Here is a 25,373-nt window from a genome sequence, read left to right on the forward strand (position 1 = left end):
TATATTTTACAAGTATACTGTCTTTGTTGGAACCGGTAATGGCTTCTCCATTTAACCAGCAAACACAAAACACATAATATAGCAAAACATTATTGACGTGTCTACAATAATTACAATAATATGTATATACAATAAATATTAGAAATATTCATTCTTCAAAAAGAGTGAAAAAAAAAATGTTAGAAAATTTAAATTTAGAAATAATAATTCTTGTACTGCACACTTGAAACAAGTTCAGCTTTCCAGAACAAAAACAAGATACAAATGCAATACATACCCGTACATTTAATCTACACATCTACATATCTACATTATAAATAATTTTAACTAAATTTTTTTCTCGTTTATAATTTTATTTATACATTTCAATATTAAAACTAAAAATACTTAAGTGTACATAATTGTATCTATTGTGTAAATTCAGCCTCAAGCTCAGCATGAGCGACTGCCACTAAATGAAACTGCCACTAAATCAAGTGTTTTTATTTTATTTATTTATTTATTTATTTAATTTATCTTTTTTTGAACTATCGTCACTAGCTGTAAACATTTGTCAGTACACATACTCTACATGTAGTTCAATTTAGTAAACAAAAAGCATTTAAATACGACGAGTATATCCAAAAAGAGGCAGTGTGAAATACCAAAAGGCAGAGATACATATTATTAAAATAAAAACTCAATAAATTGCTGATAACAACATTAAAATAATTATTAAATCGCGTGTAAGTTTAACAGAAATCACTCTGCGCATCTATGAAAATGTGAACCAAACTGGAAGAACTAACCACACGAATCGACACACAAGAAACAAAAGGTAATCATTTATATTGTAAACATTTACATTAATATTTGTAGTATTATTATAACTTACATCTTATAGATTTTTTTCATCATTTTTATAATCAGTTACGTTAATAACAGCTTATTATAATAATAATAATAAGACTTGCTCGACGTCAATGATTTCGAGCAGCCTTCTATACTGGGCATAGGCTGTCTATAAGTCGCTTCCACCTTTCGGGCCACAATGCTACCTCCCTTAAATCAGGGAGGTTTATTTCTCCTTCTTCTTAGGTGCTGCAAAACTGTATTAATTGAACGTTGATTTAACGTTGACGTTTTCCATGTTGTTTTTGGACGATCTTTGCCTCTGCTACCTTGCGAGTTGTATACCAAACGCCTGTTGACAAATTTCGATAGGAGCCTTTCGAGGTGTATGCCCGATTCACCCAAATTTACTTTTGTGAATTTCAAAGTTAAAATCTCTTACATTTGTTCTGGTCCAAAGGTCTTAATACACACAAAGATAAAAATCTTATACCATGCGTTCTTCCAGTACCCCTGTATGGTTGCGAAACCTGGTTTATTACGATAAACATACAAAGCAAGTTCAAAGTATCTGGCCAAATAGAATATCAAATTAAGACTTTATTATGTCACAATAAAAAAGTGTGCTCTGAAACAATATATTCCTACTTGAAATATAATTCTACAAGCTTTATATTAGTGGAGTTATCGCCGGTTTCTTTAAACCCTAACTCTTCTGTTTAAATACGAAGCATATCTCACAATCAACACAAAAAATTTCGTTTCTAGAACGAATTTAATGGCTATCAGAATTACTTTCGATAAAAAAATGTTGAAGAACAAAACATTTGTGCTTCGTTTAGACAATGTTAACAATGTGCACTATAGTTAAGTAACCCTTAAGTGTTCGATATTGAAATACAGTCAAACTTCCATAACTCAAGATACAATTTCGCAAAGAAAAGGTTCGACTTATAAAGTTAAAGACTTATAAAGTTCTGTAATTGTATGTAATTTGCTCTCTAAACCCTGCTGCACTCTATTTTGTTCGAGCTATAGAAAATTCGAGTTACAGAAGTTCGAGTTATTGAAGTTTGACTGTACTAAATTTCGAACTTATGTAATTTTAGTGTCAAAACGAAACTTAGTGTAAATTGCAAAATTTGAGCTTAGACTATTATACTTAACTTTACAAAATCCTATTTATAGGCACAGTCAGTATAAGAAGCTATAGAAGGTAAACGGTACTTTTTAAAAGCAGGAATTTCTAGTGAGGTTATTAGACTTATTAGAGAACAAGCATTTTGAAAAAGATCTGGAACAACAATTTAATAAAGCAATCATCGAGATTAAAGTAAAGCATTTAGATAAGATGTTTTTTCAGAGTCACAATTTAGGATTAATGTGAGGAACACAATAAGCACACGTAAACTAAAACATTATAAAGACATTTATGACAGAAAATGTTAAACTTTCAAATGAAAATGTCAAAATTTATCTGGTAATACTTACTAACTTACTTCCCTAGGCGCAAGATTTAAAAGGTATTCTACGTAGGTACCTATACGGTGCATACTGCCCATTTAAATAAATTGATGTACAATTTTTGACATAGTTATATACGAGTATATTTAACTATTAACACATATTTTGCTGAATTTTATGATGTATACTATATTAGCATCCTCAAGGACCTCAAGATTGATCCGATTAAAAAATATATAAAGGATAGAGCCATGAAACGAAAACTCACAAGCTTTCCAACACCGCGTTATCGAATCTCAGAATGGTTGCAGGCTCCTCGGAGAGGTATACAGATCTGAGGTCAATTGTTGTTTAGTCTGTTAAAATGATAAACAATAATCCAGTCAAGGCGTAAAAAGGGGTAATGATGAAACCTCGCAGTTAATAGAGAGTAAAAGTGCTCAAGTGCACTGACTCAACTAGCCTCAACATAATAATATTGGTTATATGAATATATTATTTTAAAATATATTCTAAACTAATCATTAGTTTTTTTTTAAATATTTATTAATCATTAAGTTTCTTATTTGTATTTCAAAAGACAAAAACTACGCATTAGCTATAAAATTATCAAATTTAAATAAATATATTGCACATTTATAAAACTAACGCCGCTAGTCAAATGATTTCGAAATTAACAGTCTAGCTGCGATAAAAAATATTTAGTCAAGGGTAGATCAGATAGTTTAGCGTGTATAGATGAACAAAATTTAAAAGAAAAAATTATTTATTTGATTATTGAATATGGACTTAAGCGTAACTTCCGGCTGAACGAGTATAACCAAGATACAAGTAGTGTACATAGTATATGGCAGAGAAAAAGAAGAGTAAAATAAGATTTAATTAAATTTACTTAAATAAAAATGTAGTTTCTTCTGCTACTCTTTATAATTTAATTAAATTACAAAAAGATATATGTCGTTGTTTATATAAACACGTCTCAGTATGTAAATAATTGTACTGGTATAAGCTCAGCAGATACATTATCTAAGCGCTAATTCAATCAATTCATCTGTATGTCTTCGGCTGGTCTCCACGAATATTAAAAATACAGTAAATTTGTTTGCATTATAATACAACATTTTAGTATCTTAGGAAATAAGATATCATTACTAATACAAAAGTGTAAAACTAAATTTTCGTGTTGATAATGTAGCACATTGACGAAGATGAAGAAACTTTGAAACTTCGCTGTCATATTTTGGCACCTATTGTTTGATTTCTAAATATATTTAGTAAAATTTGTTATATTTATTTTATGCCTACGTTATATTTAATTTTTCAATTAATCAATCTATTTCGTAAAGCTATTAATATTTATGACATTATTTTGTCATAAGTTTTGTCATAGCCATATTTTATACTATAAGGTTGTAGCCACATCTGAAGAAAAATACTGGAAGTAATAGTAGTATAAATATTGTTTAAAAATGCGGACTTGAGATTAATAAAACAATATTGTTTTCGAAAAAATTAATGAAGATTATTTAGTTTCCATCCTCATCATTTATCATAGTAATTAAACCAGATATTGATCACGTTTCATTGCAAAGTAGACTTACTTGCAGATATATTTTTCACTTTCAATGACATCATCATCGTCATCCGTGACTATACAGTCCATGTAGGACCTAATCCTGTATAATAACAGTCCTCCATTCTTCTTTATTTTTTGCATTTGTTTTCTAACTTCTTATGTTAATTTCTTCTAAGTCCTGCTACACACTGTCTTTCCATCGCTTACTTGGTCGCCCTGTTCTTCTGCTGGTTCCTACTTCGTTCTCATAAATTTTAAGTGGTGTTTCAATGATATACTACTGAAAATAATTAATTATAAGGCAAACCAATGCACTTCACTTACGCATGCAGTCAGTATTCAATTTAACTCAAGTTTTTTTCTATGAAAAAGTGCCAGCACAAAAAGTAATAATAAAAAAATGAATTCATCAATAGCCAGCTAACTGCACTAAAAACCGGAGAAATAAGATATAATTTAAAAGAATATATATATAATAAACTTTTGTATATCTGAAAACATCTTAATGATAAGAAATTTAATTACGGTAATATTTATAACATTTGCCCTATACCTAACATAATAGATGTTTGGAATTCTATGTTTGGACAAAATATTAAAAGAGATTGTATTTTGAGTATTTGAGAAATACAATCTAAGAAAATTACTTATAAAATATCTACAATCTCTTCTTTAAAAACCATAAGTTAGTAGATAGAAAATATAACTAAACAGGCCGCATTTTGCTTATATAGCCCTATTCTATATAAGCAGTGCCTAAAGTTTGGAATTATTTTTAGATTACCTATATTTACTAGTACTAGTAAAGGTACTACGTTTATTATTTATTATTCATATATATATACAGCTATCACAATTTCGCCCTCTGCCGGTACAATAAGAAAGCTTAAAAAAACACCGGCTTTATAAATCTGTAATCATGACTCAATTAAACAGCTGATATAAATTGAGATATTGGCGTATGGCCCTAAAAATTGATATTAAAGCCATCGCTTAAATAACAAAGTTACAATTCTTGCTAGATAAAATGTATATAGGTCTGAATATATTATTATTTTGCTTATCCATAAAATAAAAATAAACATATCATTATTTACTTTCTATAACTATTATTAAATGGTTTCTACCATTTTATATAAACAATTCGTCATTATACCTTTAATAAAAATCTGAAAAATTATGCAAAAAAATATTTGTTTCTTTGGTTTGACTTTGATTATTTCTTATTATTATTTTAAATATTTGCTCAAGAATGTGTATGCATTGGTGAAGTGAAGGGGTTCATTTTGAGAATTTGTTATCATTACGAATATATAGTCGTATGTTATTTTTGTTGTAATATTTGTTAGTATAAACTTAAAATATCAAAGTTGGGTTAGAAATTATTTTATTATAGTTTATATGATTTTACATATAAATTTAAAAATCAACACAATTAATAAAAACAAAATAAGTGAGAAATAAAAATAAATAATAGAACATCACTTAAAGCCTCATTCCAAATGAGGATTTCAGTTTTTAACAGTTTTTTCTTAGTTGACTATTGACTATTGCCTTCATTTGATTTTTTTCTGACATATTCTTATACAATTAAAATATAATGAATTAAATTATTGAATTTGAATTATATTTCACTTAAAAATATAAATATTCATAAGTATATAAATCTGCTAAGTGGTTCATGTTAAGTCTTTTTCGAGTTAGTGCATGTGGACACTTTAACTCTTTGATACCTGGGAGGTTTCTGCAGAATTCCACCCTTCTCACTGACTAAAAAGCCTCAAATGCTTCGTGATTATTCGATGACTGGTCTAAGATCTGCGTACCCCTCCGTGCCGCTAAAGCTTATTCTGAGAATAGATAGTGCTAAGTAGGGCAGCCTGTCCCTTATGTATTTTTTGACCGGATCTATTCTAAGGTCTCTAAGCATGTCATTTGTGCGGATGTATCAAGACACTTTGAAGAGTCTTCGGAAAGCCTGACTTTGAGCAACTTGCAGCTTCTGGATAGTAGAGTTGACAGCTTTGCTATATGCGACACACCCATAGAGTAGTCCTGGTCTGATTATCTGGCTGTAAATGAGTTTTCTGTTCTTCACGCTAAAGTTATTGTTTTTGAAAAATGGTTCTAAGTGGAGGATAATAAATATTTGACTTATATATCTATATATATAAATCACCTCACTAAATGCTATTGGCTATTTTTCCAATTAATTTTTCAATGCATACTTTTCAGCAATAATACTTGTTGAAACTCAAAATAAAACGAAGACCTATTTATTTACACATTATTGCATTTTTAAATAATGATACTAAAATAATATGTCATTTTATTACTTTTAAAAATTTTTTCTTTTATATTCGATGTTAGTCAATATACACAATATTCATAAACACACCATACTTTAATGTATGCATTTTATTATTTATAAATTAATTTCATTACAATAACAACAAAAACGAATAACAATAACAACAACAATAACAACAACGAAACTTAAAATATGCAAATAACACAACAACGGCGAGAAAGGAAAATGAACTTAAATAATGAGATGAGAAAAATTGTTGTCATTATTGTTGTTGTTGTTGTTGTTGTTACTATACCGTTGACAGTAATCACAATATCGATATTACTGTAGTTGTTGCGCTATTTTATGTATACTCACATATCGTTGACACGCACACACACACATATGTACACATGGGCACTCAGAAGTCCAGTCATATGTACACTTGTTGCTCCAAATTATAGATACTAATTTATTTTATTTATTTATAAATGTTTGTGAACATTGATATTGCAAAAAAAAGGTGTAAATTATATCAAAATTGAGAAAAATACTAAAAAAAAGGTGTAAATATTTGACATATGGATACATCTCACTTAAATTGAATTTAATCAGTGTTTAATATGTTATGATAAATTTTAAATAAAAATCATTTTTAAAAACTTTCAAATAGATCAGATCAGATCAGATCAACAATTTTAAATTAAATAAATTGTGTTTGAAAAATATATCATTATTAGATATATATCGTTATAGATATATATCATATATGATAATCAATTTTAAATAAAACTTGTATAAAATGAAAGTAACGTACGTCAGCCTAAATTCCTAGTATTTTTATTGTAATTAGAATATTATATTATATTAAACTATGTACGTCATAGTTCTAGTTTCGAAGAAACAAAAAACTTGTTTAAAAATGTACAAAAAATAATATTTATGTTAATTTTATTTTTTATATTTTTTTAAAAATTTTTATGTATCAATATATATTTTTTTATAATAAAAATATTTTTAAATAAAAAAAAATTTATAAAGAAAAATAAATAAAATAAATTAATGAAGAGGATTTTTGAAAATTCATTTTTATATTATTTTAATTAATTGAATTTATGGCTGCCCATATAGATGTTTCAAGTATTGTCAAAGGCCTATTATTGGTGGTCTTGAAAACAATTTTTGTATTTAATTATTCGTAATACAATTTCTTGAGACTGCAAGTACGAGTACCAGGAATTGAATGCGTGCTCCGCCAAATTTGAAGCTCAGAGTCAGCGCTCCTTAACCAACTGACCCAGAGCCGTACTTGACTTTTTATGTTCGCACATTTTTCTGGAGTAAAAAAATGAAAAAGAATTTGAAATTAAGACCATTTCATTAAGAAATCACTTTAAATAATTATTATACTAATTCAATTTCACTTACAACGTGTTTCATCTCAGTCAAATATAAGAAGCGAATAGGTTTATAAGATAACATAATTAAAAATGGACTTTTGCACTTCAAGCTAATTCCCAACAAGATATAAGGCATTATGTTTGTATAACTTACGAAAATCTTGTCAAATAAGAATCTCGTCCTGTCAGTTTAAATCTGGATAGTTATGTAGAATATAACAAGGAGTTTCGACGCTTTCCAGATAGAGATTACAGTTTGTCACAACAAGCAGTTGCACAACTTCTTTAAGTATCTCAGAAATAAAAGAAATCTTAGAAGAAAAAGAAATATTAGTAGTACACATTTTTAAAAGTAGTTCTGTTTTTTAACAGTCTTCTGACTTTTAATTCATAATAAGTGTGAATAAGTGTGACAGACTTAAGTCTGTCGTACTTAAGATATTAAAAAAATAGCTTGAGAAAAGTTTTTAAAAGTCTATCATAAAAACAAAACACACAGTCGTGGTAAAAAGACGTAAATAACTATATCCACGTCTATTTATAGAATAATTAATCAATATTTGTGGCAACAACAAGGGCATGAAAACTTTTTCCTGCAATCTTCCCAGTGTTACCAGTAACACATGGGATAAGTCCTTAATCCATAACCATGACTAATTAAATATATACCTTTTGGCAATATTGGATTTTTTTCATCGACGTAATCTCCTTCAAAATTAATACAACAATTCTACCGTTTTTTAACATTACGGTACCTCTTTTGTAGTATGATTCATATTTGACCTTAAAATAACATATGAAACATCGCCTGAATTTCGACGATGGCCTTTTTATTGGAAACAAAGCATTTTTTGAGGTTAACGAAAAGGTAGTAGTCCCTAGTGCCAAATTTGATATATATATATTTCTTATAAATATATCATTTTAAATATAAATGTAATTTAGAAAAAATTCCTATAATTGGACATAAAATGACATATAATTTTTCCATATAAGTACGCTAATATTTTTCTATTAATATTAAATATTATGTTTGTTAACACTCTGTCGATACATAAAACAGATATTGTTCTTATAAGACCTTTATTATAAAAATATTATTTAATCTAGAACAAACAAGTGTAATAGTTTATCTTATGATAACTTGATTCACATATGGTATTTAAAGTACCATGTTATAATTTAAACTATTATTGTAATGAGTCAGTTTTTGTTTAATATGCTCTGAAAATATATATATTATTATCCCATTTAAAAGTTCTACTGGTAACATATTTAACATAACTTATTAGAAATATATAGACACATAAGGTATCTAATGCCGATAATGAAAAAATTACTTTTTATTATAAAAATACATTCTCTTTCATTCTTGAAAAATAAAGAAACTAAAATTTAAAAATCTTTAATAATTTTAAAAATTTTATTAACTAAAATTATTAATTAATTAAATAATAAAGTGTAGTGTCTTGTGAGTATCTTATATTGTTAATTAAACTTTAAGTATCTTCTACTGTTTTTTAGTTTAGTTCTCTTACTTCGTTTCTAGACTTAACTCTTCATTTCAATATATTCCATTTGTTTAAAAATATATATATATATAGAAAATGTATATAGGTATATTAAATTTTTATTAAATCATAATAATTATAATATTTTGTTTTTTATTTGAAAAAATGGTATTGGTTGGAAGTCCTCTATTATAATAAATAATAATAAACAATTGTTTAAAATTTTATATCTATAATTTTTTTATATATTTTTTTAATCTGGCTATAGGTCACTTTTTTGTTAAATAATTCAACGTTTAATATTGTATTTTATATTTCGACTCTCCTTGAGAGTCGTCATCAGGATCACGATCTAACATAAATCAGTATTACTAAAACTATATCTACACCATCCTCTTTATTCTACCGTCTATATTGCAATATAAAATATATCGTCTATATCGTCTATATTGCAATATAGAATGCAATATAGAATTCAATGTAGAATACAAAAGAATTCAAAATATAGAATAAAATACAAAATATTAAACGTTGAATTATTTAATAAAAAAAAAATGACGTATAGCCGGGTTTAAAAATATAAAAATCATTATAAAAACACAGTTCGGTAAATAAATTCAAAAAGTTTTGTATCTATTTTTATATAGTATAAAATAAATTTTATAGTACTTATAGAGAAACTGTAAAGAATCTCTTATTATAAATAATTATCATAATATGCCAATACAATATTTAAATTATATTTTATTTATATAAATTTTATAGCTTTATATTAATTTCAATTGTTATTTTTCAATATTTTACCAAAATATGCTGATACCATATATAATTAAATTTTTATTTAAAATAATATTCTAGTATTATATTAATTTTAATGTTTCTATTATAAATATATTTACTTAATTTAACTGCAAATTTTGCAATTCAAAATAAAACGTATGAGTAATAAAAAGTTCAATATTAAAAATAATTTGTAGATATTACAGTAGTTTTCCGTAAAATGAATTCCTTCGATAAATCAAATATATTATCACGTTATTAATGTCGTTAAGAAATTTGAATTCGTGTACTTTTTATTATAAAAGCTATAAATTAATTAAGTAAATATATAGCGCTGTTTTAAAGCAATAGCAATAAACAAAATTTGATTTTCCAAAAAATGTTATTATATGTTTTGGAGAAGATATTTTTAAACTTCATTAAAAAAAAACAAATTTCAGTTTCTTACTAAATTAATAATTATTATGAATTTCGTTATAGATGACTAACAAATTTAAAATTTAGCATTAAGTTCTAACTTCTGATTTTAGCGGAAGATGTTATACAAAAATGATTGAAAATTGATTTGAACATAATATATATATGGGCCGTGTACGAGTTCTAGTAAATAGTAGGTAAATTGACGGAAATAGTAAATTATGTCGGTATGGCAGCTAATGTCGGTATTTCAAGTAGAGTAAATTAGATAAAAATTAGACAAATTAGGTGTTACCATTGTGAAAATTTTATAAGATATTTAATAAATAAATAAATAAATTTCAAAACTTTTTACCAAAGATAATAAATATATACGATAAATAAATAAACAAGTCCAGTGCAAAATATCCCTAGAAAATTTCAATTTACTTTACATCAATTCATATATATTCATATATAATCCTTTTAATAGCACTACAATATTATTATTTACGTATATACTAGAATTAAGTAAATTTACTTTAAGGGCTTCAGTCAAATATAATTACAGACTATCTTTTGCATTTATTTTGATTTAGTTTTTTTTAAAATAATTTTTAAAACCAGTTGCTTCGCCATTCGCTTATTTAGCTGTTTAAGAAATAATAAATGAATATGGCTTCTATAAAAATATTTATGTATAATATAAAAAGTTATTTTACAACTTATACTTTATTCTATTTTATATTTGTACATATATTTGTTTAATATGTGTTTATTTTTTATGCTACTAGAAAACATATGTAAAAGGTTTACTTAGTGATATAGAATTAGTTTAATATAGTTGATGTTAAATCATTCTCGGTCAGGTTATTATTTTATTTCTAATCTATTATATTTCTAATCTTCATTTATTGAATATTTATATATTTTTATAATTACTAAAAAACATATGGGGAAGTTTTTGTCTACTATTTTAAATTAGATTAACTAGATCGAAAGGTTTGTAAATTTTTTATTGACTGTTATTGACTTAATACCCTCAAAACTACTAACCTTCACAGAAGCACCTGGTATTATTTGTACTTATCTGTTACAAAAAAAGAATTTAGCCACATTCAGGAAACTTTTTATTGGTGAAAATTTTTATTGGTGAGGTTTCCATAACCTCAAAGCCAGTTCTTGACTGTAGAAAGAATCCTAACTGTGTAAGTCTCAACAATAGAATTTCGTTCTTCCACATTTCTGATTACTGAATCATTAAAGAATATAAATGAGTGGATGAAGTAGATACAAAAATCGCTATTTACAATTTATTCCTTACAATGATACGTATTAAATAAGGAAATTCCACACAATATGCCTTTTTCACTTTATTAACAAATCACTTCTCTCATGAAAATAAATATTCTTAATATGAGACGCACTTATATTACTAATATTACATATAATATATGTATGTACTGATCGCTGATCACATTAAGATATCGAGTACTGTGTGCTAACTATTTAGAGAACATTTCAATAAAATTGAAATCTATTTAAAATACGTAATTACAGCCATAAGAATCCTCCTTTTGTTTCTCTTTTATGAATACGCTGTCTTGACAAAAAAACACTTATTTTTGACTTTCTCAGTTATATTTTTAGATCCACTCTTACTTTCTCAGTAACACACAGTAACACATACATAACATTTTTGTTGAATTCAATATTCAATGTTAAATATTTAACGATATTCAAAAATCTATCTATACATATTAATATAATATAATATAAATCAATCATTCAGTTTAAATATTTAATAACAAAATCATCATCCGTAACTATACAGTCCATGTAGAACCTAAGCCTATTTAACAACAGTCTTCCATTCTTCTCTGTTTTTTGCTTTTGTTTTACATTTTATTATGTTCATTTCTTCTAAGACCTACTGCACACTGTCCACCATTTTCTTGGTCGCCCTCTTCTTCTGCTGGTCCTTACTTTGTTCTCATTAATCTTAAGTGGTACTCTCACATCCAGCATTCTTATCACATGGCCAACCCATCTTAATCGCTGCTTTTTTATAAATTTGTTGATTGTATCGCCTTTAGTTAGCAGTTCTAGTTTATGGTTGTATCTTATGCGATACATCCCGTTTTCTTTCACAGGGCCTAAAATTTTTCTGAGTATTTTATTTTCCAACACTGCTATCTCGCTTGCTTCGATTTCAGTCAATCTCCATGCAGCCATATATCACTACTGGGCGAATCAATGTTTTGTACTTTTTTAGTTTTTTTTTCTGCAAAATGTTATTACTTGTAATTAGTCATTTTAATCCATAAAAGGCTTTACTCCCAGCGCGTACTCTATATTTTAATATCGTTCTGGATAGATTGGTCTCGCTAAACACAACACCTAGGTATTTATAGCTACTGAGAACTTCAATTAAATGGTTGTCAATGTTTAGGACTTTTGAAGTAGATTTTGTGACTGATAATAACAAAATATATTATTATATAAAATTAAATATAACCTTTTTACATATTTTTAAAAAAAATTAATTATTTTTTAAGCATATTTATTTTTTTATTTTAGTCTAAATTGAGTAAAAGTTCAAATGGAAGGATGCTTCAAACGAAACGATTCATTTTTCTAAACAACACAAGTAGTTATGGACTTTTATTCTGATCCTATATTCTCAGATCTCGGTAAGTACATATATCTTAAATGATAACATAATAAGGAATTATTTTTAAATACCTACATATATATTTTTCCATAAATCAGTTTTTTTTATTCTATATCTACAATTTATTTAATATCAGACTCGTTCGTGTTAGTCTTTCACGCTCTTTTTTTTAATACTTTTGTTAATGCGAAATTATGTTTGAAATTATTTAAATAAATTTTTATTTCAATATATTATCTTTTGCATATTTCAAAATATTAATTGAGCCAACAACTTAGCTCAATTTACGATACCACATTAATTTTTGTATCATGCCATTTAACATTTACTATGGCGTATAAGTCGATGTGAACACATTTTTGTTAGTAAGCTAATTTACATCAATTTGATTAAATTTAATCTAATTTAAACCAAACGTAGAAGTTTGTGACAACAATGCAAGACTCACAAACTCTAACATTAATAAACATAAAATTTATATGCAGTAATATTCCATTATATGTAAAAATGTAAAAAAAATTATATTCTCATAACTTTACATACAAAAACAAAAATTAAATAGGCCACAGAACAAGAGAAGTAGCTTCCAAGCAACAGATTTTTACCAATGGTTTTTGCTTAATTTTTGCACCCTACGTTCAGTTGTATATTAAACTTAGTTCATGAATTGCATTAGAAATTGCCGTTTGCAAAACTGCGTATATGTATATTAGTTATATTAGTTAAAAATTGAATTATGCTCTCTGTTTAAATTATATTATTTTAATTTGTAATTAATATTTTAAAGGATCTTCACATTAGGACTTCAAATACCTTTATATACCCAAAATAGAGCATAAAATATATAACGGGAGAGATCAATCAGTTTGATTGTTAAGGGTAGTCATTTAAAATTTCATTTTAATATACATGGTTAAATTTAGAACAACGGTGACTAAAAAGTCTTACCGTATACAAACTTCTCGAACCAAAGCAGTAGTGTACGAGTTTATAGTTCATTCGAAAGGTGTGGAATAGTGTTCATCCAATTTTGAAAACAAATATAAGTTCGACAGATCAGCTTACCTGTTCGAGCGATGTTCCGTCTATTACGTGAAAGTGGACATTAGAGTTTTTTAAAGTCCATTACTTATTAAGAATCTATTAAGAAGCGATCTTTAATACCACTGATCAAACTTAAGTTGTTAAGTATTGATGGATGTGTTTACGTATGAAACTAATATAAATTATTTCTTATCATTATAGAACTAAGAACAGATTTTCATTTTAATTTAAAAATCAAAATTAACTTTAAAAATTACATTAATGTCGAGTATAAATAATTATATAAATTTATGAAGATTAGTTAAATCGATTGAAGTTTAATAATATTCAAAAAGATATCTGTATTTCACTAAAACTGTATTTGTTACAAAATTTAATAACCGATATTATAATTATAGAGGATAATAATAGATATATATAGGATAATGTATAGAGAAGAATGTAGAATGTAAGGCAGTGGTTCCCAACCTATGATATTTTCGTTTTTAGTAGAGAGCAGAAAGTTAAGAATAATAAACTCTATGAATTTCTGGTATAATGTATAAGGAATTGTATAATTGCATAGGTATAGTACATTATATAGGCAATATTTTTATTTATTTTCTAATAAATCAGGTCTCAATGGACAAACTACAAGCTATGTTTTATGCCTGTTAAATTTGATTCACGGACAATCGTGACCCGCGGACCAACGGTTAAAAACCACTGATATAGGGAGATCTTAACAATTAACTTTTTGAGATTTCTTCTTATATTTAACAAAAGTTTTCTTATTGACAAATACCGAAAGTTTTTAACATATATCTTTCAAATTTTACAAAGACAATTCTTGAGTTATACATGTTCCTAAATATATACAAATTATATATTATAATTACTTCACTAAGAAATATACAAAAACTTATTCTCATTTACATGTATGTAATCATAAAATCCAATATGATTTCTTACTTTTTAGTCTGGATTTTACAAATACAACAACTTTAAGACTTTCCATAGTCATATGATAATTATATGAGAAAATGATTTAAAAATAACTTATTACTTATTAATACTGATGAATATTATACGTGTTATATTTCAATTATACTTCTAGATTATTTAAATTGCATCCAAGCTGTAGCTGCTTTTAATATTTTTCATTTTGGTAGTTATAAATATACTTTCAGTGATAATACACATTATTAATACTCATTATTCAAAATGAGTAATAGTTCTATTAAATATCGATACCGCATAAGATTATCTTCCCTATTTTTCTCGATATACTGAATACAATTTATAAAAATGGGCATTTATAATAAATCATCTTTAAAGTGAAAGTATTAGATACAGTAGGTATGTCATAGCTTGTTAGAAAATAATTATCTGTTATAGAATAGTTATGTATCTTTATATCTAGCAGTTGAAAAACTAAAAACAATTTAGTAAATATAAAAGCACTATGGTATATATATCATACAAATTTAAACAATATTATCACCAGATTGGTTAACAGTATTTGTTTACCAAAAAGGAGTGACTCTGTAACATCGAACCACTGTTTAATAGAGAAACTTGACCACAATTGATTCGTTGTGCCATTCCATTTACATACAATGTTCTAAACATGGATTAAGGTTTAATCTCTGCTATTTTTGCATTTTATTTTTCAAATTTTTTTGTAACTAAAGTTAATTGATTTCTTCACATATGAATTATCTAGTGTGTCCTTATATCTCAAGATACTTAAAGTATCTACTCAGGTCGACCTTATATTTTAATTTCTTGATTATTTTAATGACTATGAGTAGGAAACATGAACAATGTAAATACTCATAGATATATTTGCATACATTTTTCTCATTATTATTTTATATTATAAAAAAAAATATTTTTTAGCTGTATATCTCTAACGACAACAACAAATATGTTTGATCAATAAATTTCGCTGTAATTTTGTACTTCTTTTATATTTTATAGACCTGATTGAAGACGGTGTTCAGTTATTTTCAGTGTAATTGCCTTAAAAATGTTTATCATAAAATAACGCGTAAATAAAAACCCCATTTTTCGCTTACAATAGAAACTGCAATTGCAAAAATATTTATAAAAAAAGTACTAAGATACGTGGAAAATAAAAAGGTGCAAACGAAAAACGAAAAATGTTCTATAAATGAAAAGTGACCCTTGGTATTGCAAAAGTTTTGCATTTAAAGTACAAAATCGATTAGTACAGAAACTTTAATAAAAAAAAGAATTTGACAGATTTTAATAATTTATGCTAGCCCTAGTACTGTGAAGTAATTGTGTATATATATATATTAACAAAAAAAAAATAAACAATTAATAGTTTTTTTAATGTATCTGAACTGCAAAATATTTTCTTCCAATAAAAATTATAACATTTTATAATCTTTGTATACATATTTTTTACTACAGTTTAAATACTATAAATATTTTTTGTAATAAATTAGTTTTTCCAAATAATTTTTATAATATTTAATTATATGCCAACTCAATCGGGTGGGTTATTTTCACTGGTGCTTAACCATTTGTAAAGTGCATCAACCGCACGGTCGCACATTAGATAATTAATTGTATCTAACAGATGCAGTAATGATGCTGTTCAATGCGCTCAAATTATAGTTAAAAGTGTTTTTTGTTTAATTTATAATTTTCTCAATTCATTTTTTATATGATTTTTTAACAACTTTTTTAACTAATTTTTCTTTTAACTGAGCTTTGGGAAAAATTAATCTGTTTAGAAAAAATACCAACAAAACTTAAACATAATTTTTGCAGTTGCATTTGGTGTTCAAATAAAACGGTTTTATTTTTAAGACGCTTTAAACTAAAATATTGCAAAAAAATTATTACACGCGAAGAAATAAAAAAAAAAATATATATTCATATAATATAATCCATTAATATAGAAGAATCAGTTATCACATCGCAAAATGGAATATTCGAAAACATTAAATGGTAAACATACACATAATTCTATTTTTGAAAAATTGACAAAATTCTTTATAAGTAGTTGCAAATTTATTGATCAAACACCGCAGTTTTTTAAATCAAAATAAAAACGACAAACAAACTTATTCTGGGAACATATTAATTTGCAAATAGATATTCTAGACACCAATAACTACAATTATATTAAAACGCACTTTCTTTAAAATAATTCCAATAAATTAATATAAAAATGTTCAAAGCAATTCTTATTAGAAGAAATTTAAAAAAATAAATAACTAAATATAATATATAATAATGTAATATATATAATAAAATATATAATATAATAAAAATTAATTATGAAATAAAACATACAAAAAATTGTTATACATTTCTTATACTTAAAATTGAAAAAAAATGATAACTTAAGAATCCTCAACATCATTTACTAAAACCATTAAAGACAATGAAAATACAATTTTAAACCGCAATTTATAAGACCTCAATACGATCTCAAATTTATTATAGTTGATTAATTTCCAAACTGCAAACATTACATATGAATATTTCTATTAAATTTAATTCATATGACGAAATAATCTCTTCACTTAACTCATGCAAACGGTCGTCAACTTAGCTGAGATATAAAATAAAAAAATATCGGCCGTTTTTTTAACTGCATGAGAACTTAAAACGATAATACAAGACAAAAATATAGTTGAAATGAAATTTTTTATTATAATCTGGCAAATAATTTCATGACATTTATTTTTTGAATATAATTTCCAGCAACTGTCCACCGCGACTACGAATTACATGGTCCATTCGATCAGTCCTATTTTTGGCTATTTTTTACAATAACCGTATAGCGCCAAAGGTGGCATGAACATTGGCTTCTAATACTTCAAGAGTTGCTAGTTCATCGGTTGTCGGCATAAACCAAACCAATGACTTAATATAGCCTCATAATAAGTAATCGGGGGGCGTTAAATTGTATGAACAAGGAGGCCAGCTATCAAGACCACTTCTGAAAATAAAGTTGTTACCAAATTGATGTCACAATAAATCGATTGTTAAGCTGTATGGCAAGTTGTGCCCTCTTGTTGAAATCAAATGACGTCGATATTTAACTGAATAACGGCAGCTCCTTCCTTATTTCGAAAGAAATAAGGATCAATGGTGCTACAGCAGCAATATTCTTTTCGGTACGCACATATCTTAGTCTTGTTGATGGTTTTGAATCAAGAAGTGTTAAATTAGTGCGAAAATGATCAATAACTGCATGAATTGCTGGCTCACTATGTTGACCGTGAAACGCATGAAGAGCTCTATGAAATTAGAAAACAAATATATTCTAGCGTTACACGATTCATGATGAATAGCTTAACCCTTCTAAACAGAAATGTGAACACAGTTTGATATTTTCGGCTGTCGAAATCGATAGTATATAAAGCCAATGAGTGTGCTAGTGGATGAATGTGTTTTTTTAATTCATCAACAACTCTCTTATCCTAAATATAATATTTTATATATATAAACTTAGGTTTCTATTTAAGAAAAATAAAAAAGTTGTAAGTAGGATTTATGCAATATCAACAATCTTTATCATTTTAATCTTTAAAATCAAATCTAATAAAGTTACATATAATAAAAAAATTTTTTTTTTATTTTACAGGTCGATCCGATTTTATAGGTGGCATCGACAATGAGGCGCTTGACTTTGGTAATATAGATCAATATATACAAGTGTCAGCCGCTGTTGGTCATCTTGGTGACTCTACAGACAGCAATAATATATTAAACAACTGTAACACCAACAATAATAATAATGAAAATATCATAGTCTGCGATCCGAAACCTGAAACACCTACAACCCCCCCAAGTACTTTAAATGATACAAATTTACCCATTTCAACGCTCTCTGCACGTGTTAGTCTTTCAAGCACCCCTATTACTTTAACAAATGCACTTGTTAATCATAATATATCACATTTGCCAGAAAGTCCGCCAGACTCAGGCTCTGAGCCTCCATATAGCCCACTGCAGGATGTGCATGGATTAACGTTAACATCACGCGAATTATATAATGGATCTACAAGTATCCATCAGCCAACAACACTACATGAAATGCAAATGCAGACACCTTTCGCACCACCGCATCAACATAATCAACATAGTTTTACACATAGTTTACAACAACATCACTTAAACAGTTCCGTAGCGCCATCTGCACCGCCACTTGATATAGCCAATGGCGTCCGGGTCAAACATGAGGCTGGCCTTATCATAAATCCAAATAGTTTAATGCATATTCCCTGCAACAACAACAACAACAACAACAACAACAACCAACTGATTTGCCCCAACACGAACACGAACAATATTATTCATTATGATACAATGTCAAATAACAACTTCTATCAAAATATTGGTAACATAGCTGCCAGTATTGAACCACAAATACCCACAACATGTATGCTTACGACCACAAGTACAGATTCTATGGGAGAAGTAGCACGCGTGCAGCTAATTGGCACCAGTCAAGCTACACATACACCAAGATCATCGGCCCCTTCCACACCCGTGCATTTGTCATCGTCACGTAAACGAAAAATGTCAACACAAATTGATTGTCCCGATTATGCTAACATCAAACCTGATCCAGGGCTTGCAATAAGCCCCATCGGTAGTTCACATCTGCCATTAGCTAGCGACACGCAAAAAATAGGGCCAACATCTCCTGTCAGTATACACTTACCAGTTCATAATGGAAATGATGTTATTAATACGCCAGCACATTCCTCCGCATCACTTTCTCCAGCGCTGTCAACTATTAACTCTAATGCAGAAAATAGCTTGGACAGCAATATTGGAAACAAAAATGCATCCAGCGCAAATGGTGAAAATGGGGATGCAGGTGCGTTAACACCCTGCATAAGATTTAGTCCTTTTCAACCACAAAACTGGCATCAGCTGTGTGATCAAAGCTTACAAGATATTTCTGTGGTGTATTATAGAGTAGATGCTGATAAAGGTTTTAATTTTTCGGTATCTGATGATGCCTTTGTATGTCAGAAGAAAAATCATTTTCAAATAACTTGCCATGCCCGCTTACAAGGAGAAGCAAAATTTGTGAAAACACCGTCCGGTCTTGAAAAAATAAAATCCTTCCATTTGCATTTCTATGGAGTTAAACTAGAGGCTCCCAATCAAACAATACGTGTTGAACAAAGCCAATCCGATCGTTCGAAAAAGCCATTCTATCCTGTACCGTAAGTATATTTACATATATAATAATTTGTAAAAATGTTTATATTTTTTTAATTATTATATACTAATTTTTTATTTATAGAATCGATCTCCAAAGTCATATTGTTAGTAAAATTACAGTAGGCCGTTTACATTTCTCAGAAACTACTAACAATAATATGCGTAAAAAAGGCCGTCCTAATCCTGAACAACGTTACTTTCAACTAATTGTTGGCCTGCATGTACATACAGCATCTGGAAACTTTCCTGTCATTAGTCAAGGTAGTGAACGCATTATTGTACGTGCATCAAATCCTGGCCAATTTGAATCTGATGTTGATCTATGTTGGCAACGCGGATTAACACAAGATTCTATTTTTCATGCCGGTCGTGTGGGCATTAATACGGATCGTCCAGATGAAAGTCTCGTTGTGCATGGTAATCTTAAAGTTTCCGGCCATATAGTTCAACCTAGTGATAGTCGTGCAAAACAGGAAATCGGTGAACTGGACACTTCAGTGCAACTAAGGAATTTACAAAAAATACGTATTGTACGATATCGTTATGAGCCTGAGTTTGCGATACATTCTGGTCTTAAGCGTGCCAGTGAAAGTGACACTGAAGAAATTGTTGATACTGGAGTGATTGCTCAGGAAGTACGTGAGGTAATACCAGATGCAGTACAAGAGGCAGGTAGCATTGTGCTTCCTAATGGCAATGTCATTGAAAACTTTTTGTTAGTAAATAAGGTACATTTTAAAGTATATAAATTTAAAAGAAATAAAAATATTTTTATGATTTTTATATAGGACCGTATTTTAATGGAAAATATTGGAGCTGTTAAAGAGCTATGTAAAGTAACAGGTTCCTTAGAAACGCGTATTGAATATTTAGAGCGCATGAATAATAGACTGATACGCGCTAAGGAAATTGATAGAAATACAGTACCAATACACAAGGCAGGGAAGAAACATTTATCCGACTCTTATGAAATATGTTCTAATAGAGTTCTCCAGATCATAATATTTTTCCTTGTTATTGTGATGGCTGCGTGGTAAGTTTAATCCTTTTTTTTATTGAGTTTCAAATATAATTAGTTAACCTAACTTAAAGTTCTGTCACTCGATAGTATGCATTACAGACATATAAAAGTCTAATATGATAATCGTATATTTGGAACTATCTTAAAATAAAAATAATAATAATAATAATAATACTATAATATATAGCTGAAAACTGATAATGCATTTTTATTATTTTTCAGTCTTGCTGCAGTATCCACTTTATACTTCATGGAACATAATAAACAACATCACAATAAGAAACAACTAGAACGAATTCAAGTATTTGATAATGAGTATTCTTACGGACATAACCTCACGTTATTAAATGATCAAGATCAAAATTGGATACATTTGCATAACCTGTTGAAATCGAATAAAACCTATCCACATTGGACAAACTTTTTGTTTGGCTTATCAACAACAACTCGGCCTCCCAATGAGAATAACGACACCAAACCTTTACGTCAGGATCTTTTACATAATGACAGTGGTGAAATATATTCAACAGCACATGGACGAAATGATGAGTTGGCTGTTGTTATGGAGAAACCACTACTTAATTTACAACCATTACAGATACTAAAAGAAGCTGCAAAGATAACAACTTCGTCGCCAATATTAAGAAGCAATAAGACAATAAATAGTAAAAATAAATCAAAATGGCCGCTACCACAAGCTGTACTTAGAGCAGCTGCAACAACACAGGAGCCGGTGTTGAAAGTTGCTGATCCACTTAATTTGCTGGAGTTCAACAGCAATACAAAAAACAACCTCTCACCTGCAATTATTAATTCAGATAATATATTAGAGGTTAAAGAAAAATTGAATGTTAGTGAGACAACATCTGAAAAAGTTGCAGACTCTATTCCATTACCACAGGACTTTGAAAATAATTCAATCGATAGTGATGCACAACACCAGCAAATTGTCACAAAGAACTCACCACAAAATAAACTGTCAACTGCACATCACTTATCAACGATCAATGATGCCGTTGCACAAGAAGCAACGTTGGTTATAGAAAAAACTGTTGGGTCACAAACTATTTCTAGCACCTCAAGCAGTAATGGTATTAATATACCCGATACGACTGTAACTGCAAATGATGAAAACGCTAATGCAGATTCTGTTAAATTTGTTTCACAAGTTATATATAAGAATGTCTCACCGTCTACACTTGTTGGAACTAATGCACAAAATAATATAAGCTATTATTCTATCGAGGCACCGCCAATATCGAACAAAAGCATTGAAAGTAAAATTGATAATACTGATGGCATAGATCTGCAAAATTTAAGTAGCAACAACGAATCTGCAGATAATCCAATAGTATCATTATATTATGACTTTAGTAGTACGCGAGAATCTTCATTGGGACGTAGATCACTAAGCACTTCAGCAGATGATATTGAATCGTTAACTCCAAAAATCGTACAATTAGAAACGTTTGGGACACCAACGCAATGCATACACAACACACAAAGCGGCGAAGTATCTAATTGCCAGGTAAAATTAATAGTTCAGGTTTAAATAAACAGTTTATGTAGTAATAGAGATCTACATAAATCTATAAATCTCTACTGTTTTTTAAGATGTTAAGCTTCTTGGAGGACTTCTTTTTTGGGTTCTTCAGGACATGTTTAAATAAGACTTAAACTTTTAGTACAAGTAAATGCAGTTCGATATAGTCTTCGAACATGATCGAACTCTTATCACACATGTAATCAAAAAAAATATTATGTTCAAAATAATTTATAATTATTGATACTTTATAATTATGTGATACTTTAGTTATATATAATATACAGTATTTTTATAATCTATATTTACAGTCTGTCTGTTTTGAAAATGAAAATCAATTACCACCATTAGTCTTAGCTCACAGCCATGGAGAATCAGCCAATCATGATCTAAATGAAAAAATTAATGAACGACAAGAGACAGATATTGTTAAAGATGCTATTGATTTGATAGATAATATACCAAATGGCGAACTTATTGAACCACAACCAATAGATCACCTTTCATCTGATGTTATAAATTCTACCGATATAGCAACCGGAAAATCATCTCACTCAACGCAGGCACTAGCTAAGCAAATTTCAATTGAGCAGTCATCTGAAGATACAGAAGAAATTGAGTCTCTTTTGGAACCCCACGTGGCACTTTCAATAGAAAATCTTGATATTCAGTCCAAAGAAAACAGCAGCAATAATAGTAATTTACCAATAAAACTTAGTAAAGTAGTGGAATCTAAAGACCAATCTTTAGAAAATTGCTGGCATATCTCAAGCTATATTGTGGCTAATGTTTTTAATATTACAATGGGTTCTGAGAGTTTTTGTCCAAACACACATAAGTCTTTGAATTTAACATATAAACTACCACTATCAAAATTTTTCAAAGAACCTTTGCTCGAATTACAACTAACGTAAGTATTTCATAAAAAAAAACTTCCTGATTTTACTATAAAATTGATTCTTTGCAAGATCAGCTCGGAAACACCATTAATTTGGACAATTTGTAATAATCATGAGCATACAAAACGCGATGGCAAACACTATGTGAACTCACCATCCCACCTAGAGCAACACAGTGCAAGAATATTGAAAAGAGAAGATAATAGCTCCATATTATCTGTCCATATTCGTAGTCGAGGAAACTTTGTTAGAGACATTTCACTACGTGCAACCACTGACTTAAAAAGGGTAAGGTTTCTACAAATATTTGAAGGATTATTTGAAACTTAATCAATCTTAACTGTACTCCTTTTTTAAGGTGGATATTTGCAAAGAACAAGCACACGGAACAAATACTATACTGCAGTACAATTTTAGAATAGTAAGAAATTGTGAATAGTGTTAAGCAAACAATAGCACAAGCAATTTAATAAGAAATGACTAAAAATTAAATTATTAAATAAAAACAAGTAAACAAAATGTTATAACAATACGTGATTGAATCGAACAATGTATATAAGGACTTAGAGGCACAGCATTAAAGCTTCGACTTTTTATTAAAAATAAAGACATATTACATTACCTACACACTGCTAAAAATTCCTTTTTTTTCAATAAATTATTTAAATAAAACATTTCAGTATATCAATACACAAACTTGTTTTTATTATAATGAAAGCTAATCGTAAGTATGAATATATGTGTATCTTTATTTATAACAAACTATAACACTGTCAATAGACAAATTGAAGTTCGAGTTACTCAGGCAGATTTAGTAGTAGATGTTCGAACTACTCGAAGATGTTCGAACTACTCGAAGATGTTTGAGCTACTCAAAGATGTTCGAGCTACTCAAAGATGTTCGAGCTACTCGAAGATGTTCGAGCTACTCGAAGATGTTCGGGCTACTCGAAGATATTCGAGCTACTCGAAGATATTCGAGCTACTCGAAGATGTTCGGGCTACTCGAAGATATTCGAGCTACTTGAAGATATTCGAGCTACTCGAAGATGTTCGAGCTACTCGAAGATGTTCGAGCTACTCGAAGATGTTCGAGCTACTCGAAGGTGTACGAGGTACTCGAAACTAATCGAAGATCCTTAATCCTTAATCCTTAATCCTAATCCTTAATCCTAATCCTTAAAGATATTCTAGCTTGTAGAAGATAACAGCTCATCCTCCCAATGTTTAATATTACTTTTCTTGGGTATTGAAATACATATGACCATGGCATATAAAAACTGAAACTCATCTTATCGTCTTGATATGTGTGAGCGGCTGGCTGACCTCTGGTCAAATCTTCGAGTATAAGCATACACTAACACCAGAATATTCGGAGCTTCAGTTAGCTCGTAAAATTAGATTTACTTATTGCACATATATTATACAAGAAATGATAAAACTAAACACTTAAAAAACCTTCACACTACATGCTATATTTTGTCAATCTTGGTTATATAATATGACGTTAGATCCTGCAAAAATTTTGCTACACATCGGTTTGAAATAACATAATAAAATTAATTTATTATAAAATAATTATTAATTTAACATACAAAATATAATAAAAAAAATTAAATATTATACTGCAAATGGTTGATCTTTTCCATCTTCATGGTATTTAATGTAAGTTTCGCCGTGAGTAAAGTCTTTAGTACCTTCAAGACGACCACGTTGCGGCGCCTTCTCATAATCAAA

The 25,373-nt window shown here is 28.3% G+C and overlaps 1 protein-coding gene and 1 pseudogene across 1 annotated transcript in view; one reads left to right on the forward strand and one right to left on the reverse strand.

Moving 5' to 3' along the window:
• Window positions 1-24,257, forward strand: part of LOC119678972 — a 29,032-nt pseudogene extending 4,775 nt beyond the window's left edge.
• A 999-nt stretch (window positions 24,258-25,256) lies between these two features.
• Window positions 25,257-25,373, reverse strand: part of LOC119674159 (myelin regulatory factor-like) — an 8,150-nt gene continuing 8,033 nt past the window's right edge. The window contains exon 6 of the mRNA XM_038085283.1: window positions 25,257-25,358. Within this exon, the coding sequence (XP_037941211.1) occupies window positions 25,257-25,358 (102 nt within the window). The remainder of the gene's footprint in view (window positions 25,359-25,373) is intronic.

The sequence above is a fragment of the Teleopsis dalmanni genome, chromosome 2 (genome assembly GCF_002237135.1).
Source record: "Teleopsis dalmanni isolate 2A chromosome 2, ASM223713v2, whole genome shotgun sequence".
Lineage (NCBI taxonomy): Eukaryota > Metazoa > Arthropoda > Insecta > Diptera > Diopsidae > Teleopsis > Teleopsis dalmanni.